A 22,855-nucleotide genomic window follows, 5' to 3' on the forward strand; every position below is an offset into this window, starting at 1 on the left:
ACTTAACACTAAAGTATAGTGTGAAAAGTGTAGTAATAAGAAGCAATATGTATTTAAATTCCTTATTTACTTTTCTAGATTTTTTTATATCTTTATTAAGTCATATTACGGTCTTTACGGTTAAAAAGTGTCTTAGACTGAGACTCTTAAAGAGACACTTACCATATGTCTAGATGAGATGAAGCTAATGTGACTTGGAGTGGATTACTGGACCGAAATAAGTATACTTCAACATTTTTCTCTTTGAAACCACTTTTATATTTAACCCTTTACATGCGGATTGCATGTATCCATTGGACACACTGTGGTGGGTCAGAGTCTGGGACACTGGGGTGCCATGGTATCCAAGGAACAAAAACAAATCTCCGCACCACAGCTGCAGAACCACACACTTCCTTAGATCCCCTGACCATGCCGTCAATTACAGACAGATGTTCAATGCTCTTTCATCTTATTCCTACTCTCATAACTTGGTGTGCTGCTTAGACTTTGCATAGTAATGTGTGTACAGGACTAAGTTAAGCAGGACGCTGTCTGATATCTATTTAATTTCTAAATCATTTATCATGCACTCTGAGAGAAGTATTTTCTCAACTGGTTTCATGTACAGGGTTTCCACACCTTAGTTAACTTCAAATTCAAGGACCTTTCAAGGACTTTCCAGGTCTAATACCCTCAAATTCATAAATGTGGGGACAGATTTTAAGTGAGAGCAAGGTTACATCGTGTTACCTTTTAAGATACATTGTTACAGTTCCTTTCGAGGGAACTCGCGCTGCATCACTGCGGTGACACTCTGGGGACGCCTCCAGGGGTAAGTGCATCTGAATGTGTATATCAATTTCAACCAATGGTGAGGCTTAACGACAAAGACAGGGTGACGCGGGAGCCAGGATATCTGAAATATTGCCAAAGACGGCGTTACAGGGTCGCAGGAAGTATGGCAAGGGAGACACAGCGTCTCGTTCCCTTCTCAGGGAACAACAGTTACATACGTAACCCGAGACGTTTTCATGTGTCAAACACAATTATGCAAAAAAGCATTTTTATATGAATCAACATTCGCATACAGAAGAAATAAGCATTGAAAGCGAACAGTTTAGCATGTGTGCTTAAGAAGTCTAGAATTTTTTTGATACTATCCTACACTACACAGGGAATAATATGGATTTTTTCCAGAAAACTTCTTGAATAAAATAGATTTAAGCACTTTCAATGACCTGTATCTATGTATGTAGATTTTCAAAAACTTCCCAGAGCCTTGAACCCCCCCCCCAGATTCATAAACTTTCAAGGATTTCAAGGACCTGTGGGAACCCTGCGGATAGTTCACCCAAAAATGAATATTCTGACATCACTTAATCTCATAGGTTAGCTTACAAACCTGTATAAATGTTTTTGTTCTAATGACCACAAAGGAAGATATTTTGAGAAATGTTTGAAACCAAACCAATGAGCCTCATTCATTTCCATGGTATTCTTTTTTCCTACTATGGAAGTCAATGGGGCTCATGATCGGTTTGGTTCAAACATTCCTCGAATATCTTGTGTGGTCATCAGAACAAAGAAATGTATACAGGTTTGTAACGACATAAGAGTAAATGATAACAGAATTTTCAATTTTAGGTGAACTATCGTTTGGATATGCACATGGGTAGCACCCTCATGTGGTCTGTATTGGGACTAACAGGGAAAGAGGAACTACAGGAATACTAGCCTACACGAAACTGTATTGACAATAAGTTGCACTTGGGAGACTTCATGATGATCTTAATAAAATCTCATGAGTCATTTAAATATTAAATAACGTTGTCTTACTGAAGGTGTGTGGGTAATACTTAACAATAGGTTGAATTTGTAAGCATTAGTAAATGCATTAGTTAGCAATGAACAAGCATATTAATATTAATTTCTAATATATTTACTACATAAGTACAAATACATTTTTAAGTCAAAACTTGCAACAATATTTATTGTACAATGAGCTAACATAAGCAATTGTACTGGCATAAACTAACATTAACAAAGCTGAAAATTTATATTAAATTATATTAGGCATCCAAGTTTGATTAACAATAATTCATTATATATGTATTATATTTGCCTAATATACAATAGAGATATAAATAAAACCATTCAGACATTCTTCTGGTGGATAGCTGAGATTTTTGGGTGCATCGTAAAGATGAAAAAAAAAACTGTTTATGTGACATAATTGCAGTCACTTAATTTTCCCGGATAACTGCATAAATATTTCCTGTCTTATCTTACCACAGACAAGCAGCAAGACATCTCCACAGCACTGCTTTTAATAGAAATCCACGTTCATAATGAACACACAGACAGACTATAACAATATAGCGTGGAGCATATTTACAGTTATTGAAGAGAGATGTAAAGATTGAGATGACACGCGCGGTGTTTCCTTCACTTCCTGATGGCAAACAGGATCACATCTGGTGAGTTTAACTGCAAGCTGGAGCGGTTTTTACTAAATGCAATCGTATAATCTGGACAAAAGCACGAGTGCTCCGGTCCGCCCGGGTGGGAGACACGTAACGGGAAGTTTTGGGTCCAGTTTCAACGCTTTACGGGAAGAGGCTGCAGATGTTGAGCTGAGGATCCGCAGTTCCCTGAGTCCAGAACCGGAGAACAAAGAGGTACTATCCCCTTAACCAAACAAGTCCAAAACCAGGACGCTGCATTCACCGATGTGATTTAAGTTACACCGCGTGCAGTAAAGTTTACAGTAGCGTTTACAGTAGGTGGGGTGTTATGTGGAAGGAAGGGGATAATTAAAGATGGATGAAAGTGTGAGAAAAGTGTACAGAGATATTTAAACATCGGTTTTTATTCACACCCCTTTGTTAAAGCGCATTTGATCCGAATAAGTGAAGCTAGTTACTGCTTGTAATTGGGGCTAGTAGTTGTCACACTTTTTGTCAGTTCAAAAGTCTTGTATAGTCTTTTTATTTTAGTAAGCTGTAGCATGTTTTGTTTTTTGACAGGTTGACCAAAGTCAGTCAAGTATATGGTTAGACTACGGTCACCAGTAAGGGTTTGTGGTTATTTTACTACAAATATCATTAACTCTGGTTACTGTAGTGAAACTTTTATTGCCATTTAGCCATTCTTGTAGTAAATAGTGAATAAAACAACGTTTCTTCAGGACCTGGTGCTAAGACAACCCAGAAACCTGACTTTAAAGGTGCAGTGTGTAATTTTTAAAGGATCTCTTGACACAAATGCAAAATAATATATAAAGCTATATTTTCATGGGGTGTATAAAGACCTTTTGACAATGAACCGTTAAGTATTTATTGCCTTAGAATGAGACTTTTGATCTACGTGCAACGAGGGTCCCCTTATGTGGAAGTCGCTATTTTGTGCCACCATGTTTCTACAGAAGCCCTTAATGGACAAACTTTTTTTTACTAAGTTGTCTCCGATGATTACATTTTTCCGGTGGCGGCTATCGTAGCTTCTTTATGCGTTTCAAAAGTGATGGGTGAGCAGTGGACTGAGCCGTGGACACTACACCTTTAAATCAAATCAAATTTTAAAAAGAAGGTAAAAAACTATATGCAGTTTTATCTACATTAACAGTTAAACAATTATGAAGTAAACCTCTGTGTGACAACTTGCCCCTACATGTTTTTCTTAATATGAAAGGCTGAGTCATCCATAACTTTATATTTATCCTTGCGTTCAATCATTACTATTCGACAAGCATCCATTTGCATTTACTTCAGACAGACTTTATTAGTGCATGTATTAAAACATGCCGTAATGAATATACAGGAGAATAACAGGTACTGTTTTCTTTCTATTTTCAGAAATGGCTCAAGATGTCTTATGAGACAGAGAAAACATGCCTGCTGGCTCCACAGGAATCTCGCATATCATGTGGATACCACACAGCTAATGAGAAATATGAAATCCCAGGAACAGGGGAGGACAGGTAAGATCAATAAGGAAAATGCCAGGACGTTTACTGTATCACATTTTACCAATGCAGAGCAAAAATTACCACTCAAAAATTATGACATGCAGTATTTAAAAAAAATAGATCTCACCCTCGTGTCATTTCAAAACTCATATGACCTAGATGCATTTTTGAAAAATATCTTGGCTAGTAGTTTTCATATAAACTGCGATCTCACAAAAGTTCAAGGTAGAAACTTAAACAATCAAATAATGCTAATTAATAAATTAATCATTTTTTAAATGTTTGGATAATTTGATAATACATCTATGCTAGTTTTGTAAGCCCTTATTTATTTTCATTATAGATTAAAGGGAAACTCCCTTTTTTTTTGAAAATATGCCCATAGGGGCGGTTTTCTGGACAGGGATTAGCTTAAGCCAGGACTGGGCCTTAGTTTAATTAGGAAATATAACTAGTTTTAACAAACATGCTTTATTATAAACATTACTTGTGTGCATTTTGAGGCAAAACAAAGGGCACTGATGCATTTTAAGATATGTCAGTGCAAGTTGTTTTCAGTTTGGACAGCTCTTACATTAGTTTTAGTCTAGGACTAGTTTAATCCCTGTCCGGGAAACCATCCATCCATTTGGAATCCATTCAGTTGATCTCCCGGTCTGGCGGTACCACTTTTAGCATAATTTAGCATAATCCATTGAGTCTGATTAGACCATATAGCATCGCGCTCAAAAATATAAAAGAGTTTCGAAATTTTTAATCTTGACTCTTCTGTAGTTACATCCTGTACTAAGACCGACAAAAAATTAAAAGTTGCGATTTTCTAGGCAGATATGGCTAGGAACTATATTTTATGGCGTATAAGCACTTTTGGGAGTACTTCGATTCAATGGATTGTGCTAAACTATGCTAAAAGTGGTACCGCCAGATCCGGAGATCGGCTGAATGGATTCCAAAACGGTAAAAATCAAATGTTTAATTCTGGGGGAGCTGGAAAATCAGCATTTTTTTTTTTTTTTAAGTGGAGTGTCCCTTTTAAAGAGTGTGTAGGTCATGTGCCTCCTGTAACATTAAAACACATTTTTATATTCCTCTTCCAGTGTCTTGGAGATGCTGAGCTACTCCAAATTTACCGATCTGGAGACGTGGCTGTGCATGCCCTCTACTCTGCTTCCCAGGAGCCGAGATTCATTTTGCTCTATGTTGCAATCATCCCGCAATAGTAAAACTGGAGACACAAGCAAAGAATCCAGGTACTGTGTGTGGGAATCTGAAGTCTGGCTCGTTCCTGTTTCTTTGTCACAGACCAGTTTGATGGCTTTTTCGAGTAGGCGTTCAGTTAAGGGCAATTTCCTTATCCGTCCATGAATCTCACATTTGTGTTAGCGTGGTAAACAGTGCTTTATGGGCGGATTAATTTAGTTTAAATGTGTGCCCAACTGATCTGTTATGGCCATATTAAATTTGCACTCCATGATTTAAATAAACAGCAAATGAGTAGTACAATATACTGTACATACTGGATTGAACTAGTTTTTCCATACAAACACTTTTTATTTATTATAATCCAAAAGTTTTTTTAAAACTACTTTGTGTCTACATCAGTGGTTCTCAAACTGGGGTCCAGGGCCCCCAGGGGGGCCGCGAGATGGTGCCAGGGGGGCCCCAGTTTTATGACATTTTATAAAATACATTAATTTATCACATTCTGTGAAATTAAACCTGAAAAAAATAAGGCAGCACTACTTTGTATAATTTAATGTTTTGTTTAATTAAAATATGAAGTTTTAGAACTGTTTTTGTCATAAATTCTCTTTGGGGGGGCCGCAAACGGGATGCACTGTACACAAAGGGGGCCGCACTCTGAAAAAGTTTGAGAACCACTGGTCTACATTACACTTGCATAGTTGGTAAAGATTTCAGTGACCACTAGATGTCATTGTTTACTGTCAGTGTTTGCACAGTAGTAAAGTCAGAAGTACAGTAAGATTACTATAAAGCCTAAACCTTAAAGTTACTGTTGAATATTACAAAATATGAACCTGCCTTTGGGTCAACCCTAACTGAAGTCGTTTTTTGTGATTTACTACATAAAATCATTGAGTGAATTACTTGCATTTTGAGATTTTAGTCTGGATTTTACAGGCAGGGTCATAAATATAATGTTTATAATGTTTGAACTGTCAGAAGCATACATAATTGTTTTACTGAAAAATAGCAAACCTCAGATCTTTAATTAATATCTGAATAAAATAAAACAAAAGCAGTTTGTATCGATATGCTCATTCTGAACAGATTTTGTTAGTATTTTAAAGCATCTTCAAATGACATTTTGCTTAATGTTAAACTCATCTGATAGCTTTGATCCCCCCTCATGCTAGTCATTAAACATGCTTGTTTTCTTCATAAACACCTTTTGAATGCATTTTGAATTGAAGCCTCGTGCCGATGAAAGAGACTTAAACTGGCAGTGCCAGCCAGCCTCCCACATGTTTGCCTTTTGAGGTTTCAATAGCCAATCAAAATCAATCACGTCTTCTCTTAGCTCCCTTTTATGTATCACTCTCAAACAAAACTGAATCTGTATCATACAGTACACAATAAACTTTATTCTACAAAGTATAGGTATAAAAAATGCAAAGCTTATGTTATAACAGCTAACACCAGTTATATTATTTTAATCCTGCATACCTGGGACGGAAAGGCGACATGCTGCTACCCTGTTCTTTTGAACTTTTGGAAATCAGGCTGCATTCATAAGTTACCGCAGAGCCATTTATTAACAACAAAAAGCAGGATTTCATGCTGTGAACGTGTTATTAGATCGCCCGTCGGAAACAAAGGCAAGGAATGGAAACCTTTCCTAACTCGCTATAGTTAATCAAGTCTCACAAAAGCAACACAGCTACCATCAGATATACGCCACTTGACTCTACTTGATCGACTGGTACGGCTTTGTGTGCGCCACTGGCACACTTTAGCTGAAGGTGCAATTTAATATTTATGCCAAATACTAAGGCTGCTATTTTTTAACAAGGTCCTTCTTTGTACCCTATTGATTTGACTATGAAAAGGTTTTAGTTACGGAAAGTTGTGAGCAAAAATTTGGACTCGGGGTAACAGGTGCAGTCCAGTTTGATACGCTGTACATGACTGATGTGGAATCAGAGGGACATTTTTGCTAGTTTGTGTGACATAAAGAGCAAAGAAAGGAATCTACAAGGGCATAATGTTTGGACTGGAACAAATCGTTGAGTTTTTGTTTGGAAGACCAAAAAATTTATCGTACTACAGGAGAGAATCATGGAAAAGCCAAAGTTATATCCTACCAGATTCAAGGTACTGTACTGTATGTTCCTTTAGGTGTGTTCACTAAATTATGTTTTGTGCATTTTTATTCAAATTTGGCATTTACTTATCCTTAAAACATTTTTTGTATTGTTGTATTGGTAACACTTTGCACACTGTGTAATGTTTGTTATCATTAGTTAACATGAACCAACAATATACGATACTTCTGCTGTATTATTAATCTTTGTTCAGGTTGCTGTTAGCGTTTATTAATACATTTCTAAAACCAAAAGTTTTATCTGTTAATGCACAATGATCTAACATGAACAATTGTTGTGGGATTAACTAACCTTAACAAAGATTAATAAATGCTAAAAGTATATTGCTCATGTTAGCTAAGGCATTTACTAATCTAAACAAAATCAATCTTATTGCAAAGTGTTATCGATTTTTATTAAATATGTTCCTAAATTCATAAAACAGTCCTCTAAAACAAAGCATTATTGTAATTTACTCATATAATATTTTCAATGCCTCCTAGTGTTCATAATATAATGCTTTAAAATATTATTTGTTCTCGCATATTTTCCGCATCTTGAATTCCGTTCTTTTTCTGACACACATCTGAAAGCTATAATTTTCCCGATGTTGATTGGTATGGAAAAACGTACCACTGGTACGACACGCTGTGCAATACAGGGGGGGACTCAATTGTGATCATGAAAACATCACTCTGTGACAGCTAATTATAGTGGAGTGACAGCAGAAATGAAATCTCTTTTGTTTCGCAGGCCCCTGGAGAAAGAGTCTATCCATCTGAGCCAGGAGAGGAAAACCCACCACTTGCCACCCTCCCCAATCCTGCCAGTTTCAGCTTCCCCTCAGTCCTCAGAGCCCCTGCGGACCACCTCAACACCTCTTCCCAAGCCCACCAGAGACTCCTGTCAAGGCGCCGTTGGTGTGAGGAAACGTCGGCGTCTGGCAGCCAGCCCCGGAGGACTGCACTGGGATGCATCAGGTATGCCAATCACAAACCGTGCATTCGTTTATCATAGATGCCCACCTTTCTCCAAAAGAAGTCTTGTGCGTGTGTGATGTGCCTGTGTTGTGGTTTGAAACTTCTTTTAAGAAAAATGAAAAGTCTGTGTGTAGTGTTTTAGTGACTGAAGTGCTATGCTTGAGGTTTGAGGAAACCACATGGTGTCGTTTGGAGTGGTTTAGTTTGGTCTCTTTTTTTCACTTGGTCTGGGCTTTGTTTATTTTTATTTGTCTGACATCGCCTGTTATATTCGATTTCGTCACGCAGTTTGCACACGAGTTTGACATACATATTTGGGTAATTCTCATGAAATCCAGATTTAGGTGTCCAGCATCAGATTTTTTAAAAAGCCGTTAAAGCCATTTTTTGCACGTATTAAGGTCTAAACTTACTTTAAACATAATTTTTAGAGGATTTAAAAAATATTTCCTATACACGAATATCAGCTGACGTCACTTACTTGTCTTCCACCATTTTGAGTACCTGAAGTGGGCGCAAAAGAACTAGAAGCTATGCCTTCAATATGTTGTGAGCATCAAAATCGCTATTTTTACAACACTAAGAAGGCTTGACACAACATGATACTTTGCTCGAAGCATTGAGCCAGGGACGGATTATGGCGATGATGTGCCCTGGGCACAGATGTCTTAAAGGCCCCCTTTACCAATTTTTTGGGCAACAGCGTTGCACCTGTATACACAGGGCTCAAGTGTTGGTTCGCCTCTGCCTGTATGCCCCATCATACAGGATTTAACAATGGCACTAATACGCGGGGAGAGAATGCACACAATATTCTGTACTTTCACATCACAAATTGGTTTATTTATATCTCACCAGTCAACATACTGTACAACATACTCCATCAAAAAGACGAGCGGAGCTTTTCACTCAAAGTTGAATATTTTTGAACTCTCGACGCTCAGTGCTGAGCGCGAATAAAACCCCGAGCGCCGGTTTTCAGCGTGGAAAAACCCCGCTAGCTTCTTGCTTATTTGAAAAACGCAGAGTTTCCATTGGAATCAATTGAAAACATGCGCCGGCCGCGGGCGTAAAAGCTTTGGTGTGTCCAGCCCCTAGCTTAGAACAAAAAGGTTGGTTTAAAAAAAAGTTGGTTTAAAGTTACCTTAGCTGAGGGGTATCTTTCTCGATTTCCTCAGAGAAAACACTTCCACCACATCATCAAAATCCAGTTCCCTCACAAGATCGCATTCAATGGCCATTAAAGATGTCCTTGACACATTTTGCTTCTTAGTTCGTTTTTTACTCTTGCCATTAGAGAAAATGAATATTCTCCTTAACAATTGCTGACTGGCATGGTGAGGAAAAGCTGTCCTTTGTGCTTTCTTTTCATTGATCCACTTGGTTGTGGTTTTAAACTCATTTTTGTTTTGGTTTTTGAGTAACCGTCTTCTACGCGTTACTTTTATATTACGCAATGCTTTTCACTCGCCTCTAGATGTCCCTTTCAACAGCGCAGCAATAAATTAAAATTATTTATTTGATTTATTTACTAGTTAATACTTCGCAACTGCAAAAAAATTCACATTATTCCTCAATATTTAACTAAATTTTACTGAAAATAAAATTAAAATATTTACTTGAAAAGAATAGACACAGTAAATTTGACTGGGCCCCCTGCTGGCCCAGTGCCCTGGGCAAGTGCCCAGTAGGCCCGTGCGTTAATCCATGCCTGCATTGAGCACATTGTTTGTGAACACAGAGTTTACTAAAAAGAAGGTTTTCACTAACTGACTTTGATTGATTTGGCTTCCGCTCGCCGCCATCTTCCCAGTCAAGATGTATCGATCTTTGAATGCGACGTAAGGAGGGAGGAGAGTAAAGATGGACAGCTCCTAAAGCATAGTTCCATATAAATGCATGGATAATTCGTTGTTTTGTCGCAAGTGACAAACAATATTGACCTTCTAGTTGAAAAGGAGCCTCATATGAGATTCATTCATTCGCATTCGGAAATTGATTATTTACGTCTGGCAGAGATGACGAGCGGACACCATAACAGCCAATGTCAGTTTAACAAAACCTTTCTTTTTAGTAAACTCTGTGTACACAAACAATGTTCTCAATGCTCGCGTTCATGTGTAGAGATCCAGGTGATACTTCGAGCAAAGTTTTATGTTGTGTCTTGCCTTCTTAAGTTGTAAAATAGTGGTAGTTCGGTAGCAGCGAACAGCGGCTGGAAGAAAGCATCAGGGATCGAGTAGGCATCACACCCTAACCAAGATATATTTTTTTAAAGTAGCGTTTTTTTTTCATGACAGTCAAGGTGCGACATGTTGTCTTTCGTAGCCATTTACTGTATCCGTAAGAAACATAGACAGTAAAAGATAAGAAATCCGTAAATTGTAGCAAGGTAGCCAAGGCTTGTTAATAGTCTACTGGTACTCGGTAGGTCCTCAATATGGCGGCATGACGTAAAAGGTCACATGACTGAAATCCATCTATAGAATTATTTACATTTTTTAGATTATCATTATAAAAATGATCATTACTGCAAAATGATATTACATTAAATATATGCATTTACAAACTCATGTTTCGGTAATGAGAACTAAAAAGTTGTCTAGGTACTATTACAAACAAAATTTCAACTTTTATCTCAAGAGAACTGCTAACCTGGTAGCCATCTTGAGTGTCACAGTCAATTATGTCCCTTCCAACTATTTTTTTTTTGAAAATATTAGTTCCTTGAGGGCGTAAACAATGATTGAAAATTGTTGCGGAGGATGAGAAAATTGGTCTTGGACACATTTATATTCCTTATTATTGTCTCTACATTTATCAATGATCACCAAATACCACATGTTTTTTTTTCTCTAAATGTTTATACTGTAGTATAACATGCACTGAAGCTTTTTATTTTTTTTAATTTTTTAATTATAAATTTTCCATGTCAAAGAACCCAAATCCAGTCATGGACAGGTTGCGGTAATGAAAAAATTCCCCTTAAATGTGAAAAAAACAAACAAAATTGGTCATTTGAAATTATTCTTATTTTAATTCTCTTACTTTGCATTTACTTTTTTTATGACACCTCATAAGTCTAATTTCGCGAGAATCACCCTTTTGTTTAAATCGAGGGCAGGGGTTTACTGCTAAATTTATGAATCAAGTAATCTGTATAATTTTCGGAAATGATTGTTCATTTGATGTGGCAATTACCAATAGTAAATGTGCTAATAGTAATTTATTTACATTTAAGCATATCATGTTATTTCATACAGGTATAATATCATAAATGTTACACTTTCAACCAGTAACCAAATACAGAGACAACACAATAACTAAACCGATTTGCATTTAACGGCCTTTTGAACATTTTTGTTTGAACATATCGCATAAATAAATTTCATTGTGTTTTAACATGCTGTTATGCTGTCAATCTGCAGAGGTGGCCCTGTCATTAGTGTTCGGCTTGTACTTGGAAATGACTCATAATTGTAGGTTTATTCGAGGCTGTGCCCTGTAGGCGATGTTCATTAGTGCTATCACAATAGCAGTGGTGAACCTTATAGACAGCCTAATGAGCAATTCATTTTACAAGGAAAAACCAAACAACATTTTCTGCCACTGACAAACTGAAAGCAGATGAATTAGATGAAGAATATTTCTATTTAGTAAGTCTTTAATCCCTCCCACCCCACAGAAAGGGAGAGAACTGATATCAGTATCTTTTGGGGTGGTACAGAATGACAGGAAACGACTTTTGTTAACAGCATAAACAGCTCTGCCTATCCTTGGTATGTAAACAGTTGGGTTTTACTTCCTAAAGGATTAGTTGACTCGAAAATGACCATTCTTTCTGTCCTATGTCATCTCAAACCTGTATGAATATTTTTCTTTTTGTATATCAAAAGTAGAATTTTTGGAAATGGGGCTGTTTTTAGGATAGCATACTACTCATACAATTTCTACAGTAGTATGCATTGTTTTACATTTATGCATTTAGCAGACACTGTTATCCAAAGTGCATTTAAAGTTTACTTTTTCTCACCATGTGTGCACCCTGAGAATCAAACCCTAAACCTTTGCACCGCTAAAACAAATTAAGCTACAGGATTGTTTTGGGAATGCAGTATCTCATAATGCAATGCTTTGAATAAATAATTGACTGTATGTATAGCTTGGTTTGTCAAACTTTTTGGGGACAGGGACCCCTTACAGGGGAGGAAAATTTCCAAGGATCCCCTTATAATTATAACAATTGTTAAAGGGGGGGTTCAATGGTATTTCATGCATTCTGATTTATTAACACTGTTTACGAGCTGTTTCTTTATGCTAAACGTAGGCAAAGTGTCAAAAAAGCAGTTGGGCCGAATGCACTTCGCCAAGGTATGTACAAGTTTCGGAAAGTTTTTTTTTTGATTACAGGTCCAGCTGACGTTTCAGGGGTTTCTATACGTATCTTTTCTTTTTATGGGCACTTCCCCCGGAAAACCCCGCCCACCCGTCAATCAGTGGGAGACGCTAGAACTAACAAACATCAAATCACGCGACAGCTTTGTTTATTTTCAAAACTCAACAATGGCACGAAAAAAGAAGTGTGTTTTTGGATGTAAGGAGAAGAAAGCCAGCCTTATGAAATCAATGGATATAGTTTGTTTATCCGGTGTAGCAGCGGAGTTTTGCATGTGTGTTTGATGCGCTGGATTTCATTGAAAAGTCCCAACTGGGTCATGAGTTGTAAGTAAGACTTCTGTCTTATGTTGGAAATAGGCGTGTGCATATTATATAAATGACACAAACATGTAGTGACTCATAAGTTATAAGTGTTGTAGAGTGTTGCATGACTCGTACTCGCTCCACCCGCGGTAGTAACTCCTCCTTCTTCATTTTTTCGTCTGTTATTGGAAAGAATCATTAAAGCTAATCTGTCTTTTATAAATCTGATAAAACTTAAGACTCTTCGGGATATGAAGGGTGTAAAACTACTCTATAGGTACTCCAGATTAACATCAGAAATGCAGAACGGGCGTGTGTTATGTGGGCTTTAAGCACCTGCTTTCCAATTTTGTAAAAGTAAGTTTATTTTAATAGTTGATTGCGTCTCGTGTTCAGGATCTGGCCTGTGGTCCACCAGTTGAATACCTCTGTTCTATGGCATGGCTGTAAAGGGGATATACCATGAAAATATGACGTTTCCCATGTTTAGGTGCTATAATTCGGTCCCCAGTGCTTCTGTCAACCTAGAAAATGTGAAAAAGATCAACCCAGTAACTTAGTTTTGGTAAACCATTCTTTGCTCGCATGTGAAAAAATAGGTAATTGAAATTTGGCTCCCCCTGTGATGTCAGAATTGGATAATACCGCCCCTTAATCTGCACTATGCAACCACGGCACTGATCTTTAATGCAGAGAGGAAGAGAGAGAGAGGGAGAAAATAATTGAAAGCTCAATTAAGTTTCAATTTCAACAAACCACCATCATTGTGATCAGTTTTTGCATTTGATCATCGCTTTTGCATTTTAAAGGACACACCAAAAACGGCACATTTTTGCTCACACCTAGCGGCAATTTTAACATGCTATAATAAATTATCTGTGGGGTATTTTGAGCCAAAACTTCACATAAAAAATAATGCACACCCTTCGCGGAGTGCCATTACACCGCGGGTGTGCATTATTTTCAAATAATTCAAAGGACCGGAGTCAATTATTCCTCTTATACCACAGTTAGCACAAACATTGCTCTGGTGCCTATTTTTAAGACATTTGACAGGTTAGGCGTGTGGTTTACAGAAAAATTATCAGCACCCATGGAACATTTCTCAGCCAATCAGAATACAGCATTCAACAGACCCGTGGTATAAGCACTTTTTAAAGACTGTAAAAATGTTGATAATTTATAGCAAATTATTTCACGGACCCCCGGGCTATGAATTGCGGATCATCAGTGGTTCCCGGACCCCACTTTAACAACCCCTGATATTTACTCAACATTTTAATTAAAATGGAAAATTGGTTTTTAGTGAAAAACATTGTAGCACAATACTGCCTGACATTTGACATTTTTTAAAATAGTATGGGTATAAAGTATATTCTTCACAGAAAACTAATGTTGAATTCTTCAACATAACACATAAAATCAAATGTCAGTGTACCTTGTATGCACTGTAAGTCGCTTTGGATAAAAGCGTCTACCAGATGCATAAATGTAAAACTTAAAACATTTCTCTCATCTTTGTCATCTATGTACTGTAGCAATAGTTTTTTCCCCACACTTTTGTTTGGTTTGTTATAATGACAAACTAAATTATGAGTGTTTTCATACCACCTTTGGGGCAGCGAGTGAAAGCAATGAAAAGGGAAAGTGGTGTTGATGTGACCGTTGTGAAGCCCCCCTAGGCATTCTGGGATTCTTTCCACAGCTGTGCTCAGCGCACGTATTGATGTCCGCAGCGGTGCCACAATCAATATTTTATCCAAAGAGCCCCAATGGATACTGGGTGTTAGTTTTCTTTAATGACACCCTTGTGTGTAATAGAATGAGTGTTGCTGGATGATTGGTTATAGCTGCTGGGGTCTCTGTTATTACCTGGGATGTGCGAGTCAGCTTTAATGTGCCGAATGATATAATCAATATTCGGTATCTCCTCTGTAGAGGGAGTCGCTAAATGGCATGAGCTGGATAATACAGGCTTTAACTACAGGGTTATCGAGGTGTGAACAATTTACTCATTCACTTATTTGTTTAGTCCATTTGGTTTGGTTGGCATCGCTTCGTTAGTGTGAAAGATTATTTAATTATATTTAAAAAAAATTCAATTACTTGTATTTTAAACTATTTCAATTAAAATAAATGACTGTACATATACAAGGTGTCTTTATTTTAGGGTTCCTAACCCCTTCGGGTCTGCAGGGGTATATTATAAAGTACATTATGTCTCTTTCATTAAAATGTATTAAATTATGTATATGTAACGTACACCTTCATAATTTTCTAAATGAATATATTGATTATTGACTCGAATACTTTATTATGGTAAATATTTTAATACTTTACTTTATAATTACTATAATAATATATGTATAGCAGGTTTTAAATGCAACATTTATTCAGTATATAACAAGAGGTGTCTGCTCTGTTTCCATATCCACAAAATAACTAATAAATAATGTGTTTAGTGACTTATCTAAATTCTTTTAAATAAATTTGCCTCACAATTTGAATATAGTTGTAGTGCTGTCTTCTGAATAGCTCAGTGGTCCACTAGAGGTCACTCTTTCATTTGATCCTGCACATGAGCAATGTTGGTTCTTCTCATTCCATTATTTCTGAACATGAAGGCTATGAGGTAGTAAACCCTCATTCAACAACCATATGCACATTCAGCATCATATCAAATGATTTGTTAAGGACTAACTCAGCTTGCAAACTTCACAGAATGAGTTCTAATGTGAAACCTTATCACTTACTACACTGTAAAAAAGATTTGTTGGTTCAACTTAAAAAAGTAAGTTACCTGGTTACCTTAAAATTTTGCGATTAATTAAAGGCACACCGCGGAACTTTTTGGTCCCTAGGGGGTGCTAGACATGTATTTTTCACATCTAGCGCCCCTAGAGGCCACAAACGCCGCAGCACTGTCGCAAAGGAAACGAAGACAACTTTTTAGGTCACAAAGTCCTCGGTGTGCCTTCCAGCATGTCATATGAAGTCCACGGTGTCATATGAATATAATTTCATGGGTTTTATTTTTTTTCAAAAGCCAAAAGATCACGTAGCTCACGTTTACAAGCCAGTTGAACGCTTGGTTAAAGTTTATATAAAAAATGTTGCCTTAAAGAGGAATCAAACCTGCGTCGCCTGTGTCGTAGGTCCGTGACACTACCACGAAGCCACAGAGTCACGTGATAAATGTCACTCTCTACACTCCCCAAGTTGCCTCCAGCAAAATACACGTAAAAAAAAATTGTGTTCAGACGCCAGACAGGACTTATATATGCCAGCAATATAACATTACTTACTAGTCCAAAAGCATGAAGGCCAAGTCAGCATCGGTCAGAAACGGGACCTCCTCCTCCTTTAGTTCAGGCCAGCGAGCGAACGCTTGCCCAACATTAATCCTCATCCTTCCTTTTATTGTCGCTCTCCCGTTTTCTCTTTCTAGTCTCCGGCAAAACCTTCGCTTTCTTTTTCTTTGTTGCTGCTTCGGCCATGACAAAAATATCAGGAAAATAAATAGTTGCGCTCTCACGTCCGAATTTGAGGAAGTGGAGGAAGTGACGTATGCCATAAAGCAGTCGAATTTTGTAGGTTTTTTAGTTACTCCCCGAAACCCCAAGTTTAAAAGTATGAGTAAAAGCGATACAGACCCCGTCAGGCTATGGTAGACATGCCATTCAACCTATTTTAAGTCGATGTACCATCACAAGGGTCTTGAAAATATATTATGAAGGTTGAAAAAATGTGTCACTTTAAACTTAAAAATATTATAACTCTGTGGTTGTGTCCACTAATATTTTTAAATTGAATTAAATCAAAATTTAAGGCAACCATGTAACTTACTTTTTTAAGTTGAACTAACTGTATTTTTACGGTGTAGGAATAATACATCTCTGAACTCATATTACCTTTCTTGAATCTTTTTTATTTTAAAAAAGCTTAGCTGCAGATGCTTTGGCAATAAATCTGTAACTTTTTGCCAGTGACAGAGTAAAGAAAAACTGTCATTTAGAACCTTTTACTGTAATTTTAAGCTTTGTGCTGTGCTTTTGTCCATGTTTAAGACCATTAGTAGTGTCCTCCTACACTGAAAAAAAAACTTTTTTGCAGATATACTTATTTATGCTTTTATATATATATATATATATATATATATGTATATATATATGTATATATATATATATATATATATATATATATATATATATATACGTATATATATATGTATATATATACGTATATATATATATATATATATATATATATATATATATATATATATATATATATATATATATATATATATATATATATATATATATATATGTATGTATATATACTGTATGTGCTTATATATATAAAATTTGAGATACTTTTCAAAGGATCTTCCTGACCTGCTTTTCTACATAAAATCATAATAATGTAAAAAACACTTATGAACCTTGATATCTTTAATAATGACTGAGAAAGGTCATGTTAAAGATTGAAATCAATGAGTGCAATCAAACTTTGTTGCTTCAAATCTCATAGTTAGACGATGAGACTTTGACCCAGAGTTACATCATGTAGGAACGAAATCTTAATTTTAAGTGGCATTTAATTCTGTAAATTTTCGGTGATGTCAATTTTGCGGTGATTCAAAATAAGTGTTCGGAGTGTCATGTGTGTTGCTTGCATTTTCAAAATATGTGTTTGTTGCATCATAAACCATGTGCATCAAGAATTTTGTCAAAATAAGTGCCTGCTGCACACTCGTCATAACCGTTTATGATAAAAGAGACGCTTACGTTCACAAAATACACACAAGACACTCCTTAACAGTAAACTCTGATTACGCATGAGATTATGGGAGTATCTGGTTTTATCATAAACCCTTTAGACACGTCTGCAGCAGGCACTTATTTTGACAAGACATGTGATGCAAATAGGGTCACTCTGTGCGCAGAACACATATTTTGAAATTACGAACCACGCTACATGTTGTGATGAACTTCGCATCGAGCACCCTCGAAAAAAGAAGTCGCCCCTACAGCCATTAGGTCTTTACCTTTGGTCCTGAGGATGATGAAGATGGTACCAAATGGTTGTCTTGGAAACTGGGATCATTAGTGCCAGCTGTGGTTTGTTGTTGGGTCTTACGTTGTGTAATTTAGTTGGACTTGGTGTTAAATTATCAAATGCTTTACTCTCGGCGGCGTTTAAAAGACAGGCGCAGCGTTTCATCAACACGCCAACGTCTGTACATGGATGGTTTGACAAAACGAGTAATTGGATTACTCTCAGAATTTGTGGTTTGATCGCTCATTTGACTTTAAAGTGAGGTTGGTTGCGATGAAATGAATTTCGCTTTCTGTTCTCATTAGGGTTTTAAGCGTGTTTAGCCCTGGAGGAACATTCAAGCTCATATCCGAGTCGACATCTGTAGGAGGGTTTACAAATAGAGTCACCGCAGGTGATGTGATATAACAGCTCTACACACAACACAGAGCTGCTCAGGAGGCTTAACTGACATTAAAGTGCTGGAAATAAATCTCTCGTCGTATAACATTTACACCTGCTACATACATACATATAGATATCATGTCTACATTACATGCAGAGCAAATTATGAGTGTGACCAAAAAACTAAATAAAAAAGACTAAATAATTTATTTAGGAAAATTGGGGAAACTTTTTCAAAGATATGAGGTATACAATATTATCTTTTCAAGTAGTTTTTTAAAATATAAACATAGCTTTATAGAAATGTGACTGTGTCTGTGAAATCAAGTCTCATAATTTAATTATGATATTAGGAGCATCAATGTTTGATTTTACTTAGTGATTTTACTATATTTTCAGTCATTGACATGGCTCAATTAATATTAAAGATATCAAGGTTATATTTTCACACAATGCTCTTTATATTTTGTAGAATGATTTTATGTAGAAAACAGTAAATCACCAAAAATTGCTTTAGCTGGGTTTTCACAGAAAGGGTCACATATGCTTTGAATGCACCACACCAGCTGTTACGAATAGAAGTACGCTCATAATGTGAAAATAATGTTGTGCTGCGCAAGCCAGAGCACCGCAGGAATTTCTCATTAGTAAGCAGTGAAGGAACTTAATATTGCACAAGTGGACATGCAGAATGACACACAAACTACGCACATCAGTTTAGGTTTCATTCTCTCTGCTACAGTCACCATTGTTGCCATAGCAATGAGTTACAGTGTCAAAGTGAGATTATGTAACGTTTTAAGCCTGTAGCATTCAAGCCACTTGTGACATCTGGGTAAATAGCGGAAATCACTGAATGGCAAAAATATGCAGAGGTTTTTATCGGTTTAAAGTTGTAAATTTGTCAATGGAGCACACGGCAAGAAAAAAGAACTGCTTATAAAAGAAAATATATTTTATTGTTCATAAAAAGGACTAACAGGAAAGGTTTTTGTTTTATAGAAGTTAATGTCACTTTTTCTGTATATGGTATTGATATTCATTCAGAACATTGGTATTCTGGATTAACGTATTACTCTCTGATACCATCATTTTAACATGGTATTGCAAAGTACCACCTTTGAGTTTTAGATTTTTTAATATCGTGTCTGCTTAAGGGCTGCTGAAATAATGCATTACTGATATCAGAATCATTGAATTCCATTCTCATAATTTGTTTTAGGGTTGCTTCCACAAACTGGCTTCATTTGAGCATGGTTATCAACATAGATAAGGTTTTGTCAGTGCAACATTAATATTTGTGATATTTTGTAAACTTCCTAGTAAATATATATATATATATATATAAGTTATATGTGTTGCTTAGGACTTTATTTTAAAGGGATAGTCATTAATGACTCACCCAAACTCGTAAGTTCATCTTTGGAAACACAGTTTAAGATGTTTTAAATTTAGTTCAAGAGCTTGTTGACCCTTCATTGAAAATCTACGTATGGTATACTGTCCATGTCCAGAAAGGTAATAAAAACATCATCAAAGTAGTCTGTGACAGTTAGAATGTGTTTCAAGCATTGAAAATAAATTTTTGTCTAAAAATAAAAAAATTACGACTTTATTCAGCATTGTCTTCTCTTTCGCGTCTGTTGTGAAGCACATGCGCAAGACTAAAGTCACGTGACTGCAGTGATGCGGATGACGTGTTATCCTCAGACATGTTTGCAAAGTTTTTTTTTCAAACTTACAGCATGCGTCTTCCTCAGACTGTAAACGAAGCCCGGGCGCACAAAAAAAAACAGCTGGGGCGCACCAGATAACACGTCAGCCGCGGCGTACGTCATCCGCGTCACTGCAGTCACGTGACTTTATTCTCGCACATGCGCTTCACAACAGATTTTTTGGACCAAAATGTTTTTTCAATGCTTCAACACATTCTAACTGACCCACTGATGTCACATGGACTATTTTGATGTTTTTATTGCCTTTTCGGGCATGAACAGAATACCGTACATAGACTTTCAATGAAGGAATCTGTCGCACTAAATCGAAAACATCTTAAACTGTGTTCTGAAGATGAAAGGAGGTCTTACGAGTTTGAAACGACATGAGGGTGAGTCATTAATGACATTATTTTCATTTTTGGGTGAATTATCTCTTTAAGGGCGATATTCCCAATATTTTGATTTATTTGCAGCCTCAGATTCTAGTTGTGTCTTAACCAAATTTTTTCCTAACAAAGAATACATCAATGGAAAGCTTATTTATTAGCTTTCAGATGATATATAAATCTCAATTTCAAAAAACTGAACCTTATGACTGGTTTTGTGGTCCAGGGTCACATTTGTTTTAGATGCAAAGCAGTGGATTCTTATAAAACTGAATTCATAAATGTTTATGTAATGTCTGATGTGGATGCTGTTCTCAGAACTCTCGCCACTTTAGTCTCAGAGGAAGACAATGACTTCTAGCTCCTCATGCAATTTTTATTGGTAAGTGGAGGAGAGGGAACCATGCTATGAGAAACTCAGTGGATAAAGAGCTGCAGCTTTACTGCACACCAGCTGATGGTTTAGAGAAACCAAACACCCTATAGTACCTGCCTAGCATAAGGTGCATGTTGTGAGATCTTCATCCTAATATTTATAATGTATTCACACACAGTGTCCAGAATGTACTTACTACACTGATGGAGAAACCTTAAATGTTTCTTACTGGCTATATTTTGTGCATAACTATATGTAATTCATGGAATTACTTTTTTCTGGCATATTGGGTACAGTAGTTGTCAAGTGATTTTTGCACATTATTTGCTAATGACACTACAGGTTCAAAAAAACTATGAAAATAGGAGTATGGTACAAAATTAAGAAAACACTAAACTTGGTTAGGGGCCAATCACACCAAACGCTTTGAAACGCAAGGCGCGCCGCACTGCCTTTTTTTGGTCACTTTAAAAAAAAGAGCAGTGCAGTGCAGCTTTTTATATTGCTAGGCAACCACCGAGGCAGCTGTCCTGTCAATCAAATAATGAAGTGTGAGCGCTCTTTTGCTGTTAACTGTCATATTAGCAGAAACTTTTAAAAGAGGACCCTTGCTCTGACTTTGATCGAGGGTGAGAGGTGCACAAACACACAGGAGACAGTGGAGTGACTGCAGTTTTTTATTTTATATTGCAATTTATGTATTTTCTGGCAGCTTAGGTTAATAATGTGACTATGAAAAATACATATGTAGCTCTTTGTTATCCGCAGAGCTTAAGAAACTTTCTTTGAAACTTATATATGAAGAGTTTGGTTCCAAAACGCAATAAATCCAGATTGACAAATTTCGGTAAAAACATGTTTTCTATACCAAGAAAGTGACAAGATGAAAACCACTATTTTCTGTTACAAACTTTCACATAGCATCTTTAGGTTATAAAAACATAAAAAATTCAAATCCATAACTTGATTTTCAAAGATTTATTATAAAAATTAATTCTTTTTTCCACAAAATGCAAAATGTTTTTTTATTTCAAAATGCTATAAATCTATTAAATCAATGTATAAATGTGCATTCATCTTTACCATTTTATATTTATTTAGTTGACTAGTGGTATACAATGATTAAAAAATAAACATTAATGGCATTAACCAAAACACTTACTTTGTTATATTAAGAACACATTGCTGCAGTTATACTTGACGTCGTCTCTTTACATTTTTTCACAGCGATCAGCTGTAAAATGTTTTGGTCCCGCTCGATTTTCGTTGACTTTGAGTAAAATAATGTAAAGTTTTCATAAGATCCTCTGGGGTTAATGTGTTAGCATGAGAAGCTTGATGCTGTCTGGATGAATGAATGGGGCTAGGCTAAATGCTAACACATTTACGACGCGCTGTACAAAGATTTAGTGCAAGCATTAAAAAAAGATAAGGATGTATTAATTCGTCTAAGTTGAGGTAAGAACATAGTAACATATTGAAAAACTGTGGTGTTTTCCTTTAAATTCCCTTGCTTAAATTTTATTCTTTAATGTTAAATAGATGGTAATTACAATGGATGGTAATTTATTTTTACTTTTTATTTAGAGCTGTGCTTGTAATGGCTGCTTAATCAGACATATTCAAATGAGAATTTAGAGAAAGCTTTGAAATGATTTCAATCAGAAATAGTCTGTGAATATTGGCTATTGAAACAGGCAGTGGTTAGAATAGCCTGTTTACAATTTTAACTTTTTTGTTTCGAGTTATTTCTTATACCAAAGTCATCATTCTTTAAAGTAATCAGTACCTCCTCTGTTCTCTTTTATTTCTTATACTTGTATTTTGAAAGCACCCAATAGGATTATATCAGCAGTGGGTCCATTAGTCTGACACACTGCATTTACATGATTTATGCATTGCCTTCAGTTAAAAATACATCCTTAAATCAATGCAAATTTCATTGAAAACATAAATTGTGTAAGACAGAACAAT

The 22,855-nt window shown here is 36.3% G+C and overlaps 1 protein-coding gene across 1 annotated transcript in view; it reads left to right on the forward strand.

Annotated features, from left to right (window-relative positions):
• The first annotated feature begins 2,145 nt into the window (after positions 1-2,145).
• ankfn1a (ankyrin repeat and fibronectin type III domain containing 1a) overlaps positions 2,146-22,855 on the forward strand; it is a 116,220-nt gene continuing 95,510 nt past the window's right edge. Inside the window, exons 1-4 of the mRNA XM_055175586.2 lie at positions 2,146-2,660; positions 3,837-3,961; positions 5,047-5,199; positions 8,029-8,255. Coding sequence (XP_055031561.2) covers positions 2,496-2,660; positions 3,837-3,961; positions 5,047-5,199; positions 8,029-8,255 — 670 coding nt within the window. The 5' untranslated portion in view covers positions 2,146-2,495. The remainder of the gene's footprint in view (positions 2,661-3,836; positions 3,962-5,046; positions 5,200-8,028; positions 8,256-22,855) is intronic.

Source organism: Misgurnus anguillicaudatus, chromosome 4 (assembly GCF_027580225.2).
Source record: "Misgurnus anguillicaudatus chromosome 4, ASM2758022v2, whole genome shotgun sequence".
NCBI classification, from domain to species: Eukaryota; Metazoa; Chordata; class Actinopteri; order Cypriniformes; family Cobitidae; genus Misgurnus; species Misgurnus anguillicaudatus.